The 19,142-nt window shown below is 52.7% G+C and overlaps 1 protein-coding gene across 4 annotated transcripts in view; it reads right to left on the bottom strand.

Annotated features, from left to right (window-relative positions):
* Window positions 1–1,757: 1,757 nt before the first annotated feature.
* The window catches only part of DTX2 (deltex E3 ubiquitin ligase 2), a 39,352-nt gene continuing 21,967 nt past the window's right edge, over window positions 1,758–19,142 (bottom strand). The window contains exons 5-11 of one of the 4 annotated variants that reach the window (XM_055796573.1): window positions 12,860–12,991; window positions 5,670–5,714; window positions 4,629–4,699; window positions 3,809–3,967; window positions 3,560–3,721; window positions 2,772–2,861; window positions 1,758–2,114 (exon numbers count right to left, since the gene is read on the bottom strand). In XM_055796573.1, coding sequence (XP_055652548.1) covers window positions 1,890–2,114; window positions 2,772–2,861; window positions 3,560–3,721; window positions 3,809–3,967; window positions 4,629–4,699; window positions 5,670–5,714; window positions 12,860–12,991 — 884 coding nt within the window. In that variant the 3' untranslated portion in view covers window positions 1,758–1,889. The remainder of the gene's footprint in view (window positions 2,115–2,771; window positions 2,862–3,559; window positions 3,722–3,808; window positions 3,968–4,628; window positions 4,700–5,669; window positions 5,715–12,859; window positions 12,992–19,142) is intronic. The other 3 variants (XM_055796575.1, XM_055796574.1, XM_055796576.1) reach the window with 3 other exon arrangements.

A 19,142-nucleotide genomic window follows, 5' to 3' on the forward strand; every position in this document is an offset into this window, starting at 1 on the left:
GGCAGAAGATGAGACAGCCTGGGATGAGCCACTGAGCCTGGCCAGCTCACACCTCAGTACGCTGGCCCCGGCCCAGCCCAGACATGGGAAGGCTCCAGCCAATTCACATACAAGAGCCTTGGGCCACGCTCAGCAGGAAATTCTTGCTTTGTACAGGGCTGGGTGACCTCTGCTCAATTTTTGCTTCAATTCATTATTTTCACTGCTGAAAGAACATGAGCTGTGCATACAAAACTGAAGCTTAAACGTGAAACCTCTCCCTTTTGTAACTAGGGCAGGAGAGGAGCAGGCACAGCCCACCTGCATAGAGCTCGACAACACACAGACACACACCTACCGCACCCAAGCAGCTTCCACTCTTGCAACATCCCCAAATTTTGCTGGATGTTTGAGGGTTTTCTCCCTAAAGCATGCAGCAAAGGGTAACCAGGAGGCTGCAAGCACAAGATGGGTATTGGGAAAGCTCCAGCCCTTGACAGCTCAAAAAACCCCTTCATTTTTATATTGGCGTGACAGAAAGAGAATAATTGCCCCTCTGCTGGCCCAGGACATGCTGATCCCAGGAGGAAGCCAAGACAGAGCTACCAGGAAGCACGGCCACATCCCGTCCTGATCTCCTGGGAAGGATGTGAAATGGCAGATAGCACCAGGGCCTCTGATGTGCCCAAGGGATTTGAAGCAGGCAGGGCTCCAGGGACTTGCAGCGGGGGCCAGTGGCCACGGGGAGGGGAACAGCTAGAAACAGCTCTTAGAAAGGCTTCAGCTACCAGGTGACAACACACAGGAAGGCCACCAGGACTGGGGAAACATGGCTTTTGCAAGGGGCTAGCACTTTAATGAGCAGAGCTCACGGCGCAAGGAGCTCTGCCAGCAACCTTGCATGGTGGCCACCACTGGCCAGCCGGCAGCAAGCCAGGGGTGACGGTGGCTGCTGACCGCTGGGCAGCACCAGCAGCACAAATACAAGAGTCTCCTCCTCGCAGAGGCTTTATCAGGCACAAATAGCCTCAAACTGCTGCCATTTCACCCAGGGAGGGGGGAAGAGGAGCAGGTCTTGCCAGAAGTGCTCCAGGACGATAGGAGCAGGGATGGCAGCTCACAGCAAGAGCAGAGGGCTGTGACTGCCCCCAGGACGGACACTGCTGGGTCACCTCTGCCAGCACTGTGGCTGCAGACCACCAGGCTCTGGCAGGCAAAGCACCGACAGGCTGCAACCCCTGACCCCTAGGACCAGCGCCCCACATCCTGCCCCTGCAGAGATTTGTGTTCCTCCAGCAGAGCTGAGCTTTCCTTTCCTTCTCCTGGCTGGATCGAGTGTCCCCAAGCTCCTGGAGCAGGCTGGTCCCCCGGAGAGGGCCACCAAGCGGGGAGGCACCCCAAGCCATCAGGCAGCTTGAAGGCAAAGCAGCGACCTGCTTGTGGGAATGCAGTGTTGATCACAACCAAGCAGAGACAGAGGGGCAGGAGGGAGGGGGCTGTGCTGCAAGAGGTGCCTCGGAGACAGGGAGCTGCCGTGTGCTGGAGCGAGGCCCTGGCTTGCTTTCCAGGGGGGTCTAGCGGGAGCGAGACCCACTCCCCATCCCATCCCCAAGCATTACCAGGGCCAGGTCTTGCCTTCACAAGGGGATCTGTCCCCACAGGACTACTGTCCCAGCTGGTCCTGGCTGTGACCATCAACCCCACCCAGAGACACCAGCGCAAGTTCCTACAAGAACACCCCTCCCTCCCCCCCAAAAAAAGAGGCTGTGAAGAGCAGGCAGGGCTCCCGCGGTACAGTGTTATTGCTCAGTGTGACAGGTGGTCAGACACAGGAACTTAAGGCAACAGGAATAAGTGCACTAGGTGGGCCCCCCAGCGCGTGCACGGCACAGCCGGGCCCCCACCCCAGCTCATTGTCTCAGGCAGTCCTCGGTGACGCCCTGCGCGGCCAGCTCCGCCAGCACATTGTCCAGGTAGTTGGGGTCGGGGTAGCCGTGGCCACTCACATTTGTGTCCATCTCCGTCTTGTGGTGGATCTCATTCCACACCACCGTGTTGCTTTCGCCGGTAGTGCTGGAGGTGCCCACTGTGAAAATCAGGCGTCTCTTCCACGCCACCCTCAAAAGCTCCAGAACCTAGAGAAGGAAAAAAACAACAAAGCTGGCCTTCAGCAGCTAGGAGACTTGAGCCATGAAAGCAGTTTGCCAGAAGCTTGACAACCTAAATCCCTGCTGTAGCAGGAGGAAACATAAGATCCCAGCATCAGAAACATAAGATCCCAGCATCAGAAGGGATCTCCCTCCCCTCCTAGTTACCCATGTGGTGGCCCTGATGGGAAGGACAATTCCCTACACACACTGGTCTTCCAGGACTTGAAAAATCCCTTGAAAAATCCCGGTACAAGTTGTGACAAACACACCCACCCGCAGGAAATGGGGATGGGAAGGGTCAAGCAGCCAGACTTCCCGAGCTTGGCAGTTCTCAGTGCCAACCCTTGTAACTGCATAGCCCAACACAGGCCAGGAGCGCCTTCCCAAAAGATCAGACGGGATTTTGTTTAGTAAAGGGATGAACAAGTCTTCACAGTCAAAGCTGCGAAGCAGCAGCAAAGATCCTCACGGGCAGAGTGATTACAGATCCACGTAAGGAAGAAACAGCACGGACAACTGCCAAGAAGAGCTGGTTAGTGTCGTGGGGACAGCTCCCAAAAGCCAGCCTGTTGTGCCGATCCACCAACACAGCGCCAAGAGACAACCTGAGAAGGGTGACGTTATCAGGGTCTGGTACCTTACCTTCCTGCCCTTCTCGTTGTCTGGGAGATAACAATAGCGAGGAAAGCCTCTTGCTGTGTACGGCATCCCAGGGTTGGGGTGCTCAGGACCCTGCAACAGGTAAGATGTATTTGGCATGGATGTGTCCATCTTCACAGGAGTTGGACAATCTCTCAGCAGCAGGATTTGATGTAGGCCCATGGCAAACCAGCTCTCCATGTAAAAGGAGCAAGGGATTGCTGATAATGAGGTACCTGACTTGTTACGGGACATGTGAGTATTACGGGTCCCCAGAGAGCGGCTTCATGCTGGGATACAAAACGTCAGCTCTTCAGATTACTTAAAAATCCCACCAAATTACTTATTGATGGGAGACAGCCCCAAACCACAGCTTTTTCCATGTGGTCTGATGACACCCTAAAAAGATCACCCAGCCCAAACCTCTGCAAGCTCACTGCAACCACCGACACCTCAGGCAAGGGCTGTGAAACCAGATGTCGGGATCTCTCCCACCTTGTGAGCATGGGCCAAGCCTCCTCCCTGCTTCACACAGACACGAGCCTTTACTGGAGGTGAAAGGCTGTTGTAGCCCCTGGAGCCACTCAAAGTGAGAACAGATCTCTCACGGAGGGGACCCAAGTCACCTGCACATTGAGGACCAGTCAGTGCAGCTTCTGGCTCCGGGCACCTCAGGCTGCTCAGCGATGGGCTGCCAGCAGGTACTGTACTGGATCCCAACACTTTTCTGGGAGGCTCTCACAGCTCGTACCACCTCAGCAGCCGTTCCTGCGAGCGTGCTGGGCACTCACCTGAATGCCTCTGCTGATGTGATACACAATCTGGATTGTCCCGCAGTCCCTGTGGCCAGGGAGAGACTGGGGGAAAGTGGAGACCTCCATCTTCCCTTTGGGCTGCGTACCAGTTTTCTCTCCATAGATGGTTTTACAAGAGGGACACTGCAAACTTCCATCCTGTGAGGAGAGAGAAGCAGGCATCAGAGCTCCGCAGCCGAGTCACCTGGGCATGGGGGATCTGGTGGCAATGGGCCAGCTCGGTACCTTGTTCCCGTTGGAGTACATGGCCAGCATGCAGAGCATGTGGAAGGAGTGCTGGCAGTTTGTCAGACGACCGACTGCCTCTGGCTTGATGGTGCTGCACTCGCACGTGTCGCTGTAACCTGAGGGGGAGGACAGCTTCTCCATGCAGATGATACAGTCCTGCAGTCCAAGACAGCAAGGAGAAAACCACCATGTAGGGCGAGCACAGGCTGATCATAAGGACTGACCCACCAAGGAAACGATCAAGGAGATGCTTCAGGAAGATTTGCCTTCAACTTTAATCCATCCCTTTGAGGTTTAAGGACACAGAGACAGGTTGCTTTATCTGGTTGGTATCACTCCACCACCTCCTGGACAGCACAGAAGAGAGCTGCCATCAGTCAGAGGGGATGAGTGGGAACCGAGTATGGTTGTGTCTTGCTCCTCTACAGAGCAGCTCCCGTGAAGGGTTTTGATCTCCGTAGTTTTGACCTCTGTGAGCACTGGGAGGAGGCCAAAGCCAAACTCCCTCCTCCACCCCAGGCCCTGCAGCCAGCTCCAAGGGAAATGGGGAAGCATTGACCAGTTTAGCTATTCAACCCCCACCACATTTTCCCTGTCACACTCTCCGTCCTCTGACAAGGACAAGTCACCAGTTACCACGTGTGGGCTTCAGGCAGTGCTGAGGCCTCTCCCTCTAGCACCAATGGTGCCACTGCAAGCAGCAGGATCTACCATGCAGGATACCCAAGGAAGGATGGTCCTCAGGCATCGCTGTGGTTTTCACAGCACTCCGCTGAATGGGCCACTGGGCAAGCTGGAGTTGCTTCGTCGTCCTCACCTCATCGGCAGGAGCGCCCTTCAGCTCTTCCAGGTACTTCCTCACCACTGCTTCTGGCTCGGTTGGTGTTGCTGCACAAGGAGAGAGATGAGAAAAAGAGAGAAGAAATCAGACACGCCATGGGATATGACAGGCACGTGCAGGGTGAGCTAGAGAGAAGGGACACTGGCCAGGATGCCAAGGAGGAAGGTTGGGGTTAGAGGGGGAGAAGAGGCTGCTCCAGCTGGTCCCTACAAGCCCTGCAAAGGCTTTGCTATCAGAAAGGGCTACCACTAGGACTGTGAGTGCCACCCATGGGAGAACCCACTGGCAGATGTTGGTGCCCTGTGCCGTACACCCAGGGGTCTGCCTGTAGCTGTTGTGCTCCAGTTCTCCCCCCGTACCCCAAGCGATGCCAGCCAGGTCCCAGCTGGACTTTCCTTGGGCACACCAGAGGCCAGTTAGCGTCAAACTCAACCCAAGGATGCTACGGTCTCAGTGGGACAGAGGATTACATCATCTGCGTGGTTAAAGGGGAAAAGGCATTCCCACTTTGCCCCAGCTGGCACCTGACAGGGAGACGCAGCAATACACTAAGCTTCAGGTCCTGTTCCAAGTGTGGCAGAACGAGCCTCACATCTTTAACACAAACCAGTGGCCTTTCTCTCGAGCTTCCACATACCCATAGCCAGCAAGACACAGTGCAAGTCATAGGGTATAGAAAAAAAAAATAGCTTTCCAACAGTAGAACTGCCTGTTTGCAGCACGTGACACCGGTACCTTCGCTTTTTCCTAAATATAGTCCCTGGTTCCCATCCACCCAGGCACGGGCACCCGAGCAGCCCACCAGCACCAGCATCCTGGTGCCCTCAGAGGCGTTACAGGATTAAGCCACAGGCATAACACAACACCAGGAGCAAGTTATTGCTGAGAGTATCAGCAGTCACCTCAGCTCCTAGCCCATCCTTTTGGAGCTGCCCAGTGAGGCTTGGCTTAAGCCAGTGAGCATCACATGCCTCCACGTGGCACCCAGCCCTGGCCGAGAGGAGATGAGCTCCTTACCGGTCGTCAGGCCCGTCACAGAGGCTGCCAGGCTCTTCCACCAGCCTAGGAAAGGAAACATTTACACAAGTGACATCATGACTCCACCTGGCAGGAGGCAAAAGACAGACCTGTCACTTTACCCTTCCTTCCTGAATCCGCTTCTGGGGGAGACTGCAGGAAAGCAATGCTGTGCTGAACAGGCTAGCAAAGGTGCAGCTCTTCCTTCTCTGTTCTCCATCCTAGCCGGGATGGAGAGCGGGCAGCAAAGAAAACGCTATCAGCAGCCAGACAGGCCACAAGCATCTGTGCCTGACACCCCATGGCCCCACGAGGGAGCTGTACTCCAGCACCACCCCAAGCTGCTTGGCTCTCAAGCTTGTTTCTAAGCCACTGTAGGACACCGCCTGTGCTTTAGCACAGGCAGCACTGCTTCTCCAAACTGCATTGCCACGTGCAACAGCCAGGCACCAGAGCTGTGGGTGTACCTGCATGGCACACATCTTCAGCTCTCCCCATCCACTTTGGTGTTTTCCAGGAAGATGGAGGGTTCACAAGCATTGCCTCCGCGATTGAAAAAGCTGTGCAACAAGGGACAGCCACACTGAAGCCAGCACTGCGCTGCTCTGCCACCCCAGGAAAGCAACATCTGTCACCAGCACAAAGGGGTGGGTGCTATTCTCTGGATAACCACTTGTCATGACAGAGGCAAACACGGTGAAGCAGGAGGGAAGGACTGCTCACATGCTACAGGTGTCATTAAAGAGGCAAGGACGCGGATGGCACACATCCCCCATCACGTAGGGGCCCCTCGTTCCCTTGAATGCCAGCTCTGCAAGTGGCTAGGGCTATGGGAGCACCTCGACAGACAGCACAAGGTCACCCTGCAGCACAGACAGCTGGGTGAGATGCCTTTTCACTGCAGACAAGCTAGGTCAGGGCGACAGAGGAGAGCAAGGCAGAGCACTAACGTGGGTGGAAAAATCATTTAGCTAAGGAAGACTGATGAACTGGGAGCTGGACTCTCCTGAACGAAAACACAGTCGTTAAGATGAGTTATTTTCGGAAGGGGATTCCTGACCATCTCAAAACCCATGACTTACGGCAGAAGTAGCAGGAGGAAGGGATGACTGAGCACACAGAGCAAGAAAAGGAGCCCAGGAGGTGAAGAGATGCTCCCTCCAAGTGCCCGGCAGGAGGAGTGATGCCTGACATCTCAGACAGCGCAGACCTGTGCGGATCACCCTCTGGAGACCCTTAGCCAGGAAGGTGGTAATAGGATAAAATAAGCATTAAGCCGAAGAGCAACACGGAAGCAGGTGTTTTCCACTTCAGGGACATGCCAAAATCCCCTGGAAAAGCATTTCCAAGAACTGTCACAAGGAAAGCAGACAACAAACAGGATTCTGGGCAAGCCTCAGCCTTCCAGCTCACAGGCCAAGAGCTCAGCAGTGCCAGGAGCTGCTTCAGGGCCTCATCACCAGATCTCACAGGGGATGCAGCTCCTTGTCCAGTCTTTTCCAAAGGAGAGATATGGGCCCAGGAATCCTCTTTGCTGGAACCTTGCTGGCACACAGCAGATCAAGAGCTGCCAGCCAGGGGATGCAATCACTCTGAACTGTCTGAGCTCCCCGTCAGAGCTCAGCTCGGCGCTTATGCGCCTGTAGTCCTCCCAGCCGACTGTTCTGTGATGTCCCTGCTCCTGGCTGGAAAACACAGGGTGACGCTTCCCACATGTGGCTGCTGGAAGCTTGCTCTGGTTTGCAACTGCAAGAGACCTTCATGGTCACGTGGGAGATGGAGGCTTCAGCTTCTTCTGCTCTGCAGGTTTTGGAAAGGACTGTGTAAGCAGGGCTAGACGCTACCCACTGTAACTCCATCTGCTTCCATGAGTACCGTATCACGATGACCACTATGCGCTCACTCCTGAGGATCCCGTGCTGCCTGCCAGACTGACCACCAAGCCCTTGTCCACCTGAACCGTGTTTTCTCCAGGTGGCTCTTTCTGAAGTGACCTTCTTGTCTCCTCTGGCTACAGGCTGGAAAAAGCAATGCCAAAAAGATGCACAAACAAGGCGGTGAAGACAGCGATGGAAGTGAGCAAAGGGTGTGTTACACCAGCAGCAACGCCTGCCCAGTACTTGGCAGAACGCCCCAGCTCACCTGCTCCCACCTGCACAGCAGATCTGACCAGCTTTAGAGCAATTCACCTCGTGTTCAGGATGGCGGAGGATGCTCCTTTCCTGCAGCCCCTGCTGCACATTTCTCCTGCTGTTTACTTTCCTTCCTCTGTAGCAACTCATGAGAAATGAAGGAATGACTTGCTCAGGAACTGGCCAGGCTCATTCAGATAAAACCAATGAAAAGAGACAAAAATCCTGCTGCAGAGCCGGGTGAGTGAGTGAGAAGAAAGCTCTTGCAGAGTCTGTGGGGTACAGCAGGGATTTCAGGCAAAGCAAACAGCATTACACCACCTCACCAGCTGGCATTAGGATGGAGCTGGGGGTAACCAGAGAGGCAGAAGAGGGGGATGTAGCCCTTAGCCATCCTTAGGAAACCCATGCCCGATGGGTTTGCATTGTGGTATCTCTGATCTGTTCCTGTCACTTTGCTGAGATAATGCTCTGATGCATTTAGATCCACCAAGGTTGCCTGGAGAGAGAGACAAAGGGCTGGGGAGCCCAGATGCTTTAGAAAAATCTGTCCCCACCTGCAAGTATTTGAACGTCCAGTTCCAAGGAAGCCTCCTGATGCCAAGAACCTGGTTTCAACAAGGGCAGCGAAACCCACACAGCCTCCCTTGCCTCAGAAGAGAGGCTCTTCCTTTGGCAGACCAGCACATCTGGCAGGTCACATCCCAGCGGCACACGGGGGAGCTAGAAGAAGGCTGGGAGGCACAGCACCCGCCACATATGCTTCAGTGCATGAATTGCTTCCTTACTGGACCATTTGCTCCAGAAGTGTTTGCCTCCAAATCTTTGTTCTAGCATCCCTTGGGATCATCAAAGCCCGTTCAGTCCCCAGAGTATTCTGGATTCAATAGCAGATTGAAAATGCAATAGCAGAATCGACCGATGCTGTTTATCACCAGCTGGCCTAATGCTGTGCTATTGATTTATCTGGGACGTGAAGGAATGTTTACCATTCTTTCATTTACAAAGAAAGGAATAACATTTTTTTTTTAATGCTTCCCCTTCCTCCCTGTAGATAATAAGTTGCTTGCTGAAGCAAGGGCTTTCCGTGGGCAACATTTAACAGATGTGTTTTGAATCCTTGCTCGGCAACCAAATGGTTGCAACAGTAACATGCCTCCTTCTGTATCCCAAAAGGAGCCATATGGTTAGCAGCAGACTCTCTTTTCGATACCCCATGCAGGCCAGACACAGGTTGTTTCTAGTTATCACCACGGACAGTCACCCAAACCTCATCACCTCTGCGCCCCCCCCCCCTCCTGGACTTGTAAAGGCTGGACCTACTGGCCTCAGCCCCCAACAGGGCTGTCCAGAGATCAGGAAGGCGAGAGGAAATTTGGTGTTAAAAATAGGTTTCTCCACATTTAGCATTTCAGCAGGATAACCAAGCGACCAGGCTGCTCTGGCCGTGACACAGAGCATTCCTGTTACTGTAGCCTGTCTCCTTCAGCAGACGGACCCCCCTGGGACCAGTGAGCTGCCCCGACTCCAAGGGACTCCCCCAGTCCCCCCCATCCCACAGGCACTGGCATGATCTGCAGATGGACAGACATCTGGGGATCCGAGTCAGCTGGAATTACTCCCCTCACCTAGCCAGATCCTGTCCTGCTGGGCAGGGAAGGACGAGCGTGACCCTCTCCTCTCCCTCCGTACCGCAGCACTCCGTGTGCAACTGCCCACCCCAGGGAGGATGCGCAGGGAAACCTCCAAGCCATCAGCACACCAGACCCAAACCAACGTCTTCTCCCTTTGGTCCCAATGGCCCTGGGCAGGCAGGGGAGCCCCGGGATGGCCGGCTCCGTGCCCGAGCAGCACACAGTACTTGGAGAGCCAGACAAGCTGCTCGCCTCCCTCCTGGACAGCCGGCCCCAAGCGCCGTCAGTGGCTGCGCCAGCCCGGGGAAGCACAGCACCGTGCCAGCCGGCGGGAAGGCAGCGCTGATCCATCAGGATGGCAGCACTGATCCATGAGGATGGCAGACACTGCCAGGCTGTGTGCCAGCACTGGCAGGGCAGTGCCTGCCCAGAGACGACGGCTTCCCCGAGACCTGCAGCACCCACAGCGCAGCACTCATCTGCGCCAGAGACACGGCTGCCAGAACGGCAACAACGTTAACGAATCCTGACTAATTAGCGCCTTTGTTTAACATAACCCAGCTATTCACCATGCTGGCTGCAATTCCCATCAATGCTGCCTCAACCCATGTGGGACCAGGGTTTGCAGCAGCAGGAGGGAGCAAGAAGGGGCTCAGCAGGGGTACGCTGCACCCACCACCCCCTGTTTTGGCACCAGCTGATGTAGTCAGCACACTGATGGGCCTGCTGCTGGATGCACAGCTCTCATTAGAGCTCTCCATGATGGAAAATCCTAGAGGGATGTGGGAGGGGAAAGGGCACGTGATGCAGAAATTCAGGGCACAAAGTGGGGCCCATTTCTGCCTGTTGGCAGCTTCAGGGTCTGTAAAGGGAAAGAGAAGAGTCTGGCCAAGAGCCAGGCTCAGTACTTTCGCTGCGGAACAATGTTTGCAAGCCTGGAGGGGTGTTATTACGAACACAGCTTGTTCCTAGGAGGGACTGAGCACCCTCTTCATGCCGGGCATCACGCACTCTGCAGGACTGGCATCCCTGCCCCCAGCAAAGGGGATCCAGCTTTCTGAAACGAGAGGGGGGGATTTCAGCAATGTAAAACGTAGAAAGGCACTCCTCATGGGCCAGCAGGGACAAGGGCAGTGCTGGCACATCCTGAGCCAGATGAGGATGGCCGGGACAAATCCTGCCATGCCAGATGGAAGAAGGAGCTGCCTGCGCCCCCTTCCCTAGACAGTGTCCCATGCTCCTGCTGGTGTCCCCTCCCCGCTCCCTTAGAGCGGAGGCGTCCTGGCCCCAGCAGGTGGCATTGGTGCGCTGGCAGGGAGGTGGCAGCCTGGCCCTGGGACTGGGGGAGGGCACAGCCCTGGGGCTGAGCCAGCTGCCTGGACACCCCCAGGGCTGAGGCTGGTGCCAGTGCTGCCCCAGCACACCCAGCCTGTGGCCAAGGTGCATGCAGCTCCGCAGCCCCGGCTGGCGACACGTGTGAGCCCCCAGGTGCTGCAGCAAGCACCGAGGAACCAGCATCTCACGGAGCAAGAGGCATTGCTGACGGAGCAGAGGCATTGCTGACGGGGTGCATCACTGCCCTGCCCACCCTGCTCAGAAGTCGCAAGACTACCCTCCTATTAACATCACACCCTTGCAAGCACCCGGGTTGCTTGCACCCACATCTCCTCCGTGCCAGGGAGGGGTTGGATGCTGTGAGCGGTGCAGAGCCTGGTACCGACAGACCCCACGGAGGAGAAGCCACACTGCGGGGTAGGGGGACTGCAGAGGAGCAGGGCTGTGTGTTTGTGGCCATATCTTGCCCTAATACAGCTAATTTCATGTCATTAACCAGCAGCAAGTGACCAACACTTCTGTTTTTCGGGCTCCAGCAGCCACAGGGGCAAGGCAATGACTCTTTAGAAGGGCCTGGCCTCCGCCCGGCTCAGTTTCGGCACTGTTTGCAGGGCATCCCCACCGCCCAGCCCTCATCCCTGCCTGCGGAGGGCTGCACGGATGCTGCCCGTGCCGGGAGCAAAGGGCCAGGAGCCGCATTACCCTGCTGCCTTGCCAGCTGGCTCTGCCGAGCGAGATCCTCATCCAGCCCCTCCACCATCCACCTCCGCTCAGCTCCTCTCCTTCACCTCCCATTTTCCTTTGCTCCTCCTGTTCTTCGCTGCTTCTCCTGCCGCCCCTGCTTTCTCCTCCCCCTCTATCACACATCCTACTCCACATGTGCTCTCTCCCTCCCTCTCTCCACTTGCATCTCCTCCTCCCAGCGCCCTCCATAATGTGTTTCCGCAAGACACCTCCCTCCACTTATAATTTCTATTTTCCTTCTATCACTCTTCCTGCCTCCTTCGGATGGGTTTGGACCTCATTTTCCCATCAAGCACAGACTCCAAGGAGAGAGACTGGCACCAACAAACTCCCCAGACAGCCAGGTGCCTCTTTCCCTCTACCTCAGGGATCTTCCCTCTTTCTTAAACGCAAGCATCTCGATGTTGAATACACCCCCACCTCTAGTCCACTCTTTGCTTATCTGAAGGGGGAAGCACCTTGGGTTTGGTGGTGGTTGACCACCCTAGGACACCTGTGCCAGGGTTGGCAAACCACCTCTACGGCTACACCAGGCTGGATCCACACCTACCCCCGCAGAGTCCCAGGGCTGCAACAAGCAGATGGGACCCAGGCTCTAAACCGGGAGCCCACTGACTCTGCGAGGGTGAGGGACGCCAGTGAGATATGAAGAGGAGAAATGAAATGAAGGCCCTACCCTGGAGGTGTCTCAGCTCAGCAGCAGAGCTGGGGTAACCTGGCCCTTCCTGCCAGGGCATGTCCACCTGAGAGAGCTCCACGCCACTCCCACCCCAGACAGAAGCGGGGAGAACAAATCCTCTGCGATTTGACCTCGAAAGCCCTGTATGACTCAGGGACCTGCTTGTCTGGAAGATCCTTCTCATCCCATGACTCAACTGTGACAAGCACAGCTCACAAGCAAACCTTCTCTTAAGAGCACGTACGGATTAAACGCTTGACGGTCCCTCAGCTCCCAGACTTGTCCCACCAATGAGTCAGAGAAGGTCCTGGTATGTGGATGCCCAGGGCTCCCCAGAGGGTGTAGCGGGACCACAGGGCAGGCTGCAGGAGTCTGACATGCACAGAGAACAACTGGGCTCCTCCAGCTTTAATGATGGATGGAAACAAGGAGAGCTACCACAGGACCGGGTCTACTTTATCTTCTTATTTGACCACCTGTCAGAGACCATGCAGGCCGGAGGAGACGTGTCCTGCTTCTGCCCTTGGTGGGACACACATCATTAGTCAAATCAAAAGAGCCAGGAGGGTAGGGGGAGAGACAAAGGGAAAGGAGGGAGGCAGAACAAGTGCAGAGAGATAAAGAGAAGGAGATGGAAGCAAATATCAGAGTTTGAGCAGGAACTACCTTTCTTGGACACTTTCCTCCCCTCCTTAACTGAGCTGTGTTTTTTAGTGGCTTTATGGGTGCTGGCAGCTTGCGGCACACAGGTGAGGTGCACGGGGAGTCCAGCGGCTGACATCAGAATAGCCGTCATGCCTACAGTGGGTACGAGATCAACATGCAGGAAGGAAACAATGGGGAAATACATTCATTAAAAAAAAACTTTAACTTTTCAAAGAAAATTTAAAAAGATAAAATAAAGCAAAACCCAAGCCCTTGATTCAGAGGACATGAAACATCTGAGAGGCAATGGGGTTGGAGTCAGCACAAGGAGAAGATCCAGAGGTTTTCAGGGGGAGGAGCCCAGGCAGCAAATTAAAGCAGGGAAATATGGGCACAAGTCTCGCCCGTGACCCTCTGCGCTGGTGTGTGAACAGGACTTGGCTTCAGGGCTTCTCAGGCACAAGCCTGCTGTGGTGCAAAGACCTCCTGCTCACCAGACCCCTGGGAGCAGCCCTGACTCTGGGGGCCTGAAGGATGAGGGGCATCACCTGTAACCCCTAGCTAGAGGTCCTGCTCAGCTACTCATCCCTAAAGCTACATGTTTCTACTGATGCCCAGAGTGCAGCTGAACTGCCTTCAAACATCACAGCAGTGCAGGGCTGACCACGGGCTGGAGCTGCCCCATGAGCCCCACGGTGGCAGCCCCCCGCTCACCCCACACCATCTCCTCCCTGGCACTCCAGTTTTCCCTAACCCCCCCAGCTACGATGCAATTCTCACCCTCCCCCAACCCAGCCAGCTGCAATCATGGGATGCAGTTTGTTAAAGCTAATGAATCATTAAAAAGGACAGCCATTCCCTGAAGGTAAAATTGGCACACAGAGAGCTACAGGACTGATCATGCTGATCTAATGTGATGTTTGCCTGTGAAATACAGGCCAGTTACAAGTCATAACATTTCCAAGGTAGTGTATTGCTCTTAAACTTAGAGTCAAGAAAACACCTGCCTTTGCTTTCTCAAAAAGTGATTTCCCACCTGCAACAGCCATCACCACAACTAAAAAAGAAATACTTATGGTTGCAAAGCAACAGCAGATAACCTAAAAGCCAGTGTTTCCCCAAAAGTTACCTCTGTCAGTAGATTATGTAAAACCACATCCTAATGCTACAGAATTTCTTGCCAGCATCCTGCACAGTAATACATGGCCAAAGCTAAGATTTCTAAGGATTTTCTTTTTTGAAGCCTCTGTTCAGCTGGGTTGGGAAAGGAAGATATAAAAGCACATTTGTTCAGGACAAAAATTAGGTACTTTGCCCACACATGACTGAAAATCGAGTTATGACGGGAAGCATTAGCCAAATTTGTGTGCAAGTGGCAAGACTATTTTCTGCTTCAAATACTCAACCAGTCAAGAACCTGCGCCTTATGACTAGAAATCCCCTGCACAAAGCTTGTGTCGATGCCCCACAAGCAGAACTACCCCTACGCAGCGCCGACCGCATTCTGCTTCTCCTTCGTGTAAGGTCCAAGCACAACAGATATTCCAGAACCTGTTCAAGTCCCTTCCTGATACACAAAGTTGGATGCTTTTCGTAAAACTTTGTCATCTAAGGACCAAAAAACAGACAGAAGGGGTTTTGCAGGATGGGGAGAGGGGCACAGATGAGTGAAGGACTTTCCCCAGGGTTACCCAGGAACCTTTGGCAGAGGTGGGCTGGTCAGAAGAGCAGGCTGCCCAACGCGTGGTGAAGCCACGTGCTTGCAAATAGGAACAGGTTAACACCAAACCAGGCAGCCGTGGATCACCTTCGTTAGGTACAATCATTGCTGATCTAGATCGGGGATGTAGCCCCCCAATTCCCAGGAGGTGCAGGGCCAAAAGAGGACTTCAAAGCAGACAAACACTGAGTTAGTACCCCCGACCCTACCAGCAGCACCGCGCTGTTCCCAGCAGGTACAGCTGAGAGTCCCTGACGTCGGTACAAGCCAGCAGCCCTCTAACTGAACATCGGAGCCAGAAATTTCACAATCAAAATAACTTCCTTTAAGTCTTGAACTAAAGACCGCAAGACTATTGCGTGCTCTCAACCCAGGTCTAAGCCAGCAGTCCTTCACTACTCCCAAGGAGCCTTAAGGAAGAGTTTAAACGTTCCCCTAACAAAAGCTACTTGTTTTTTGAATGAGCAGAACAACTGAACACCTGAAGCACAGCGACAGCACCAAAGCTGCCACTTGCAGGGGCACCAGGCAGGTACTTTCCCCTCTCAGCAGGTTAAAGGTATCCCCAGAAGAGCAGTACCAACTCACACCAATTAGAGAGCCTTGAGGAACAATATTCTTGAGAAACAGGCAAGAAGCTGGACCTCCCCATGGCTGGGGGAGATCATCTAAGGCAGCCTGACCCACTGAGGCTGAAAAATGTAATTCCCCAGGATTGGTGCAGAAAAGGGAACGGTAAAGTTGTCTCCAAAACAACCCTGCTCCTAAGCAGCGCGACAGCACTGACTGCAGAGACTGACATTTGAAAAGCAAGTCCAAAGACTAACAGGGATTATCACCACCTACGCACAGCTGACTGATAGGCAAATGCAAAATTAATGCTTTCTTCTGAAGAGATCAATACTGCCTTGCTAGCATTAACATGCAGAGCCCATTTTAAAAAAAGAACATGACAGAAGCAGAGGCTGAAGCATCGACTTCAGACTCTTAATGTCAGAGGACAAAATGTTGCCTTCAATAATCAGACCAAGTGAAGAGCACGAGCCACAGAACCTCAGCCACCCTCTAGCACAGCCCCTCTCATACCTGGAATAACATGTCCGAAACTGCCTGCCAGCATCGTGAATCATCACAAAGAAAATAAACATTTATTCCAGGAACTTTCTCTCTTTCGTTTCACAAGCTGCAAATGCATCTACAACTCCACCCAGACACACACCGCGCAGGGCAAACGTGGGACCAGGTGAATTACCCCAACCAAATGTTCCCCCACGGACAAAAACTAGCCAAGAAAAGGTAATTTTCCACTTTTACCTTCTGCTGCCTTCGGAAAGACACACAATGAATAATCTTCTGCAGATTCAAATCAAGAGAGCATTCAAAAATGCGGTGTTCTAGTGTTACATTGCTCTTCTGGCTCATCTCAAACCCCAGCAGCAATGCCTCCTTTAAAGTTCTAATACAATACTGGAAATCTCAGCATCTAACAATCCTCCCACAGGTTTGGCGACAAGAGTCCCCAGTAAGGGATCTCCTCTGATCCAAGCCTTACGTGGGAGTGTGTGTTCATACAAAATGCCAAAACAATACACAGACACACATCACATCTGCAGATCGATTCTCCAATTCTGACCTGTGGGACACAATTTCAAATCAGAACTTGTAGGCATCTGCGGAGTTATGTCAGGAGCAGATGTGGCCTTTGACCTGAATAAATTCTCACCTGAACACACAAGAGCAAAGCTCAAACAAGATAAACTTGCCCACATTAAGACTGCTTTGGACCCCCAGGCATTCCGGCAAGAGTTCCTGCCTCTCACTAGCTACCCCAGGAGCTAGAAAAATATTATTAGTAATATTCACACTTTCCACTGGGTTTCTTCCCTGCAAGGACTGCAGGAGGGAAGAGACCAAAAGCCTTGCAAAGCATCCCTTGGCACCTGGATCTGATCGTATGAATGAGTGCAACAACCATGCTCCGAGAACCGCCTCTTTTCTCTTGCTCAAAGCATCTATTTGGCCAGAAGTACGTTACTGACTCCTCGGGGTAAAATTATTTTCACTGGAGCTATGACAACATTCACCAGCTTTTCTCAGTTTGCTGTGTAAATAAGGGACTTTCGTAATATTCTGCGCAGAAACCGAGCATGGGAAAAAGCACCCTTACATAATGTAATGAGCATTGACCACACACTTGCTCACATACCCAGCCCAGCATCCCCCTCCGGCCACCGGCTCTGGCTGCTGATTTGTATTTGCACAGACCTCAGACTGGTATGCCTTTGGTTCCAGTCCTGGATTTCAGCATGTAGAGGGAAAAGGGCAGCGCCTACCTTCAAATAACATGAGAACTCAGAAAAAGCATCGCTCATTTGTACGATTATATCCACCAGCAAAATTATTATGGTTAGTATGTCCCCAAATGCCCCAGCTCTAGGAATCACGCAAGTGAGAAACACTCGGTTTCATTTAACAAAAAGCTCATTTCCAGTCTTCATCTTAAAAATAGTATTAGAAGGGCCTTCATATGACCTAGCCCACCCCCCAAGCCCCAAGGCACACCAGCGAAACTCCATTATCGCCAAGGGATGTTAGTCCAGCTGAATCTTAAACATGAACACTGTGCCAACAGTTTGCTTAGACCTCTGTCCTGGCACTTCACCATACTAACCAAATACTCCTGGGGAAAGATAAAGCTTAACAGACATGTTTCCACATGCACCTTGTAGCAGAAATCAAGGAAGAATAAATTATTTTATTTTTCTTCTGCACAACATGGTTTTAAAGTCAGCTTCATGATTTCTGGGATCCCAAGTGGTGTGTTTAGAAGACGTGGGGTTGACAGTGTTACCAATCCCCGTCAGATCCCCAGGCGCTCATCACACAAACAAAACCCAGCTTCTCATTCAGACGCCAGGACCCCCCACCTCCTGTTTATCCGCCAGAAGATCTCTCTGCACCCAAGAGATGCACCTGCAGCGTTTCTTGAGATCACCCACAAAGTTCAGGGATTTTCTCTCTCCTGCTTCAGACCAGAGCCAGAGCTGCCAAGAGGCACCTTGGGTGGAGACCAAGGGTTGCGAGACTTCTGGACAAGCTTCCCAGGATAAAGCCACCTTCAGGTCACATCCCAGACTGCCCTCGCCCTCATGCCATCACAAAGCCCTTCCACCACCGATGCTGAAGGAAGCAGTCGTGCAGTGGGGACCAGAGGAACCAAAGGGGCCCAGCCTCTGTGTTAGAGAAGAACCTGAATAATAAGTAACTCAAACACCATCTGCAGGATTTTAAATATGAACAAAATATCACTTCCCAGAAGAGGTTCTAGAAACAGAGAGCAGAGCTTAGAGGGGAAGAAGGTGTCCCTAAAGACACAGCCAATTACCGTTTCAATAAAATTTGGCCTTTTTACCAGAATTCCACTGCTTGCTTTTTACAAGAAATGTTCCCAGAAATTTATTTTCCTTTCACTTGCTAATTAACTTGTCCAGATCTTTCCTCTGCTTCTACATGATTTTAAGGACAGACTCAAATTCAGCCTTTCCTCCTCCCTTGCCCCTCTGAGGTCTGTCACACTGGGCAGAAGGCAGCACAGCATCGATCAAAGCTGGACCTGAAGAAGATGCAGCCCAGCCTGTGCAGAGCTGCACTCCCCTTGCAACTCAGCGTGCCTCTTGCCAGCTGCCTTGCGGAGAGCTAAAGGTTATCAAAATGAATAATTATTCCCTCTTTTGCACCCCCAGCCTCCAACAACAGAGATATCAATTACAAGCTTAACCATTTTATTTTATTAAATGGTGGTAAACGGCTTACTCTCCTGAGCTCCCCTGCAGCCTTTTATATCTAAATGTGGCACCACAAGGCTTAGATGGACCACACACATTCACCTCTTCCAAATTAACAGTGGATGACCTCTATACATAGACCGAGATCACAATTAACAACATTAACACGGCCTGGATTCACCAGGGCTCTTTAGTTCTTTGCTGTGTTTACCTTTATGTGATTAAGTACCTAATTACATAGGCAATGCTAATAGCAAGGGGATGAAATTCTGAGTTTTTGTAAGCAAAAGGAGTTCTGCTTGAGTCACCCACCTGGACAAGGTGTGAGCTTGACTTTACACCTAATTTCCACAACAACAGATCTGCTAACTGGGAGACAGGTGGGCTGCATGCTGTCGAAGGACACCCAGTATTAGTCTATGCAGTGCCCATTTGGCTACTGAGACATGCAAGGCACAATTTTCATGATGGTGCTAACATTAAATGACTGGAAACATCAATCCTGGGGATCATTTTTAGGCAGGGTAAAGCCTGACACTCAAGAAGAGATCAATCCCCATCACCTTTCCTGGAACAAAGCAGTAACCATTTTATTTAAGAACGAGAATGTAACTGTCTCCACTTGCTCAGGAGCAAAGTTTGGCACCCAGGGAGCTAATAACCTCAACAGATCACGCAAGGACAAGAGCCAGAGGAAGGAAAGGGTTAACAGATATTCTGTAGTGTCTCCAATGGATACAGAAACCCCCAGAAAATATCATACATCAAGTTTTTTCCATTTCTCTACCCCTGGGTTACC

The sequence above is a fragment of the Falco peregrinus genome, chromosome 2 (assembly GCF_023634155.1).
Source record: "Falco peregrinus isolate bFalPer1 chromosome 2, bFalPer1.pri, whole genome shotgun sequence".
NCBI lineage: Eukaryota > Metazoa > Chordata > Aves > Falconiformes > Falconidae > Falco > Falco peregrinus.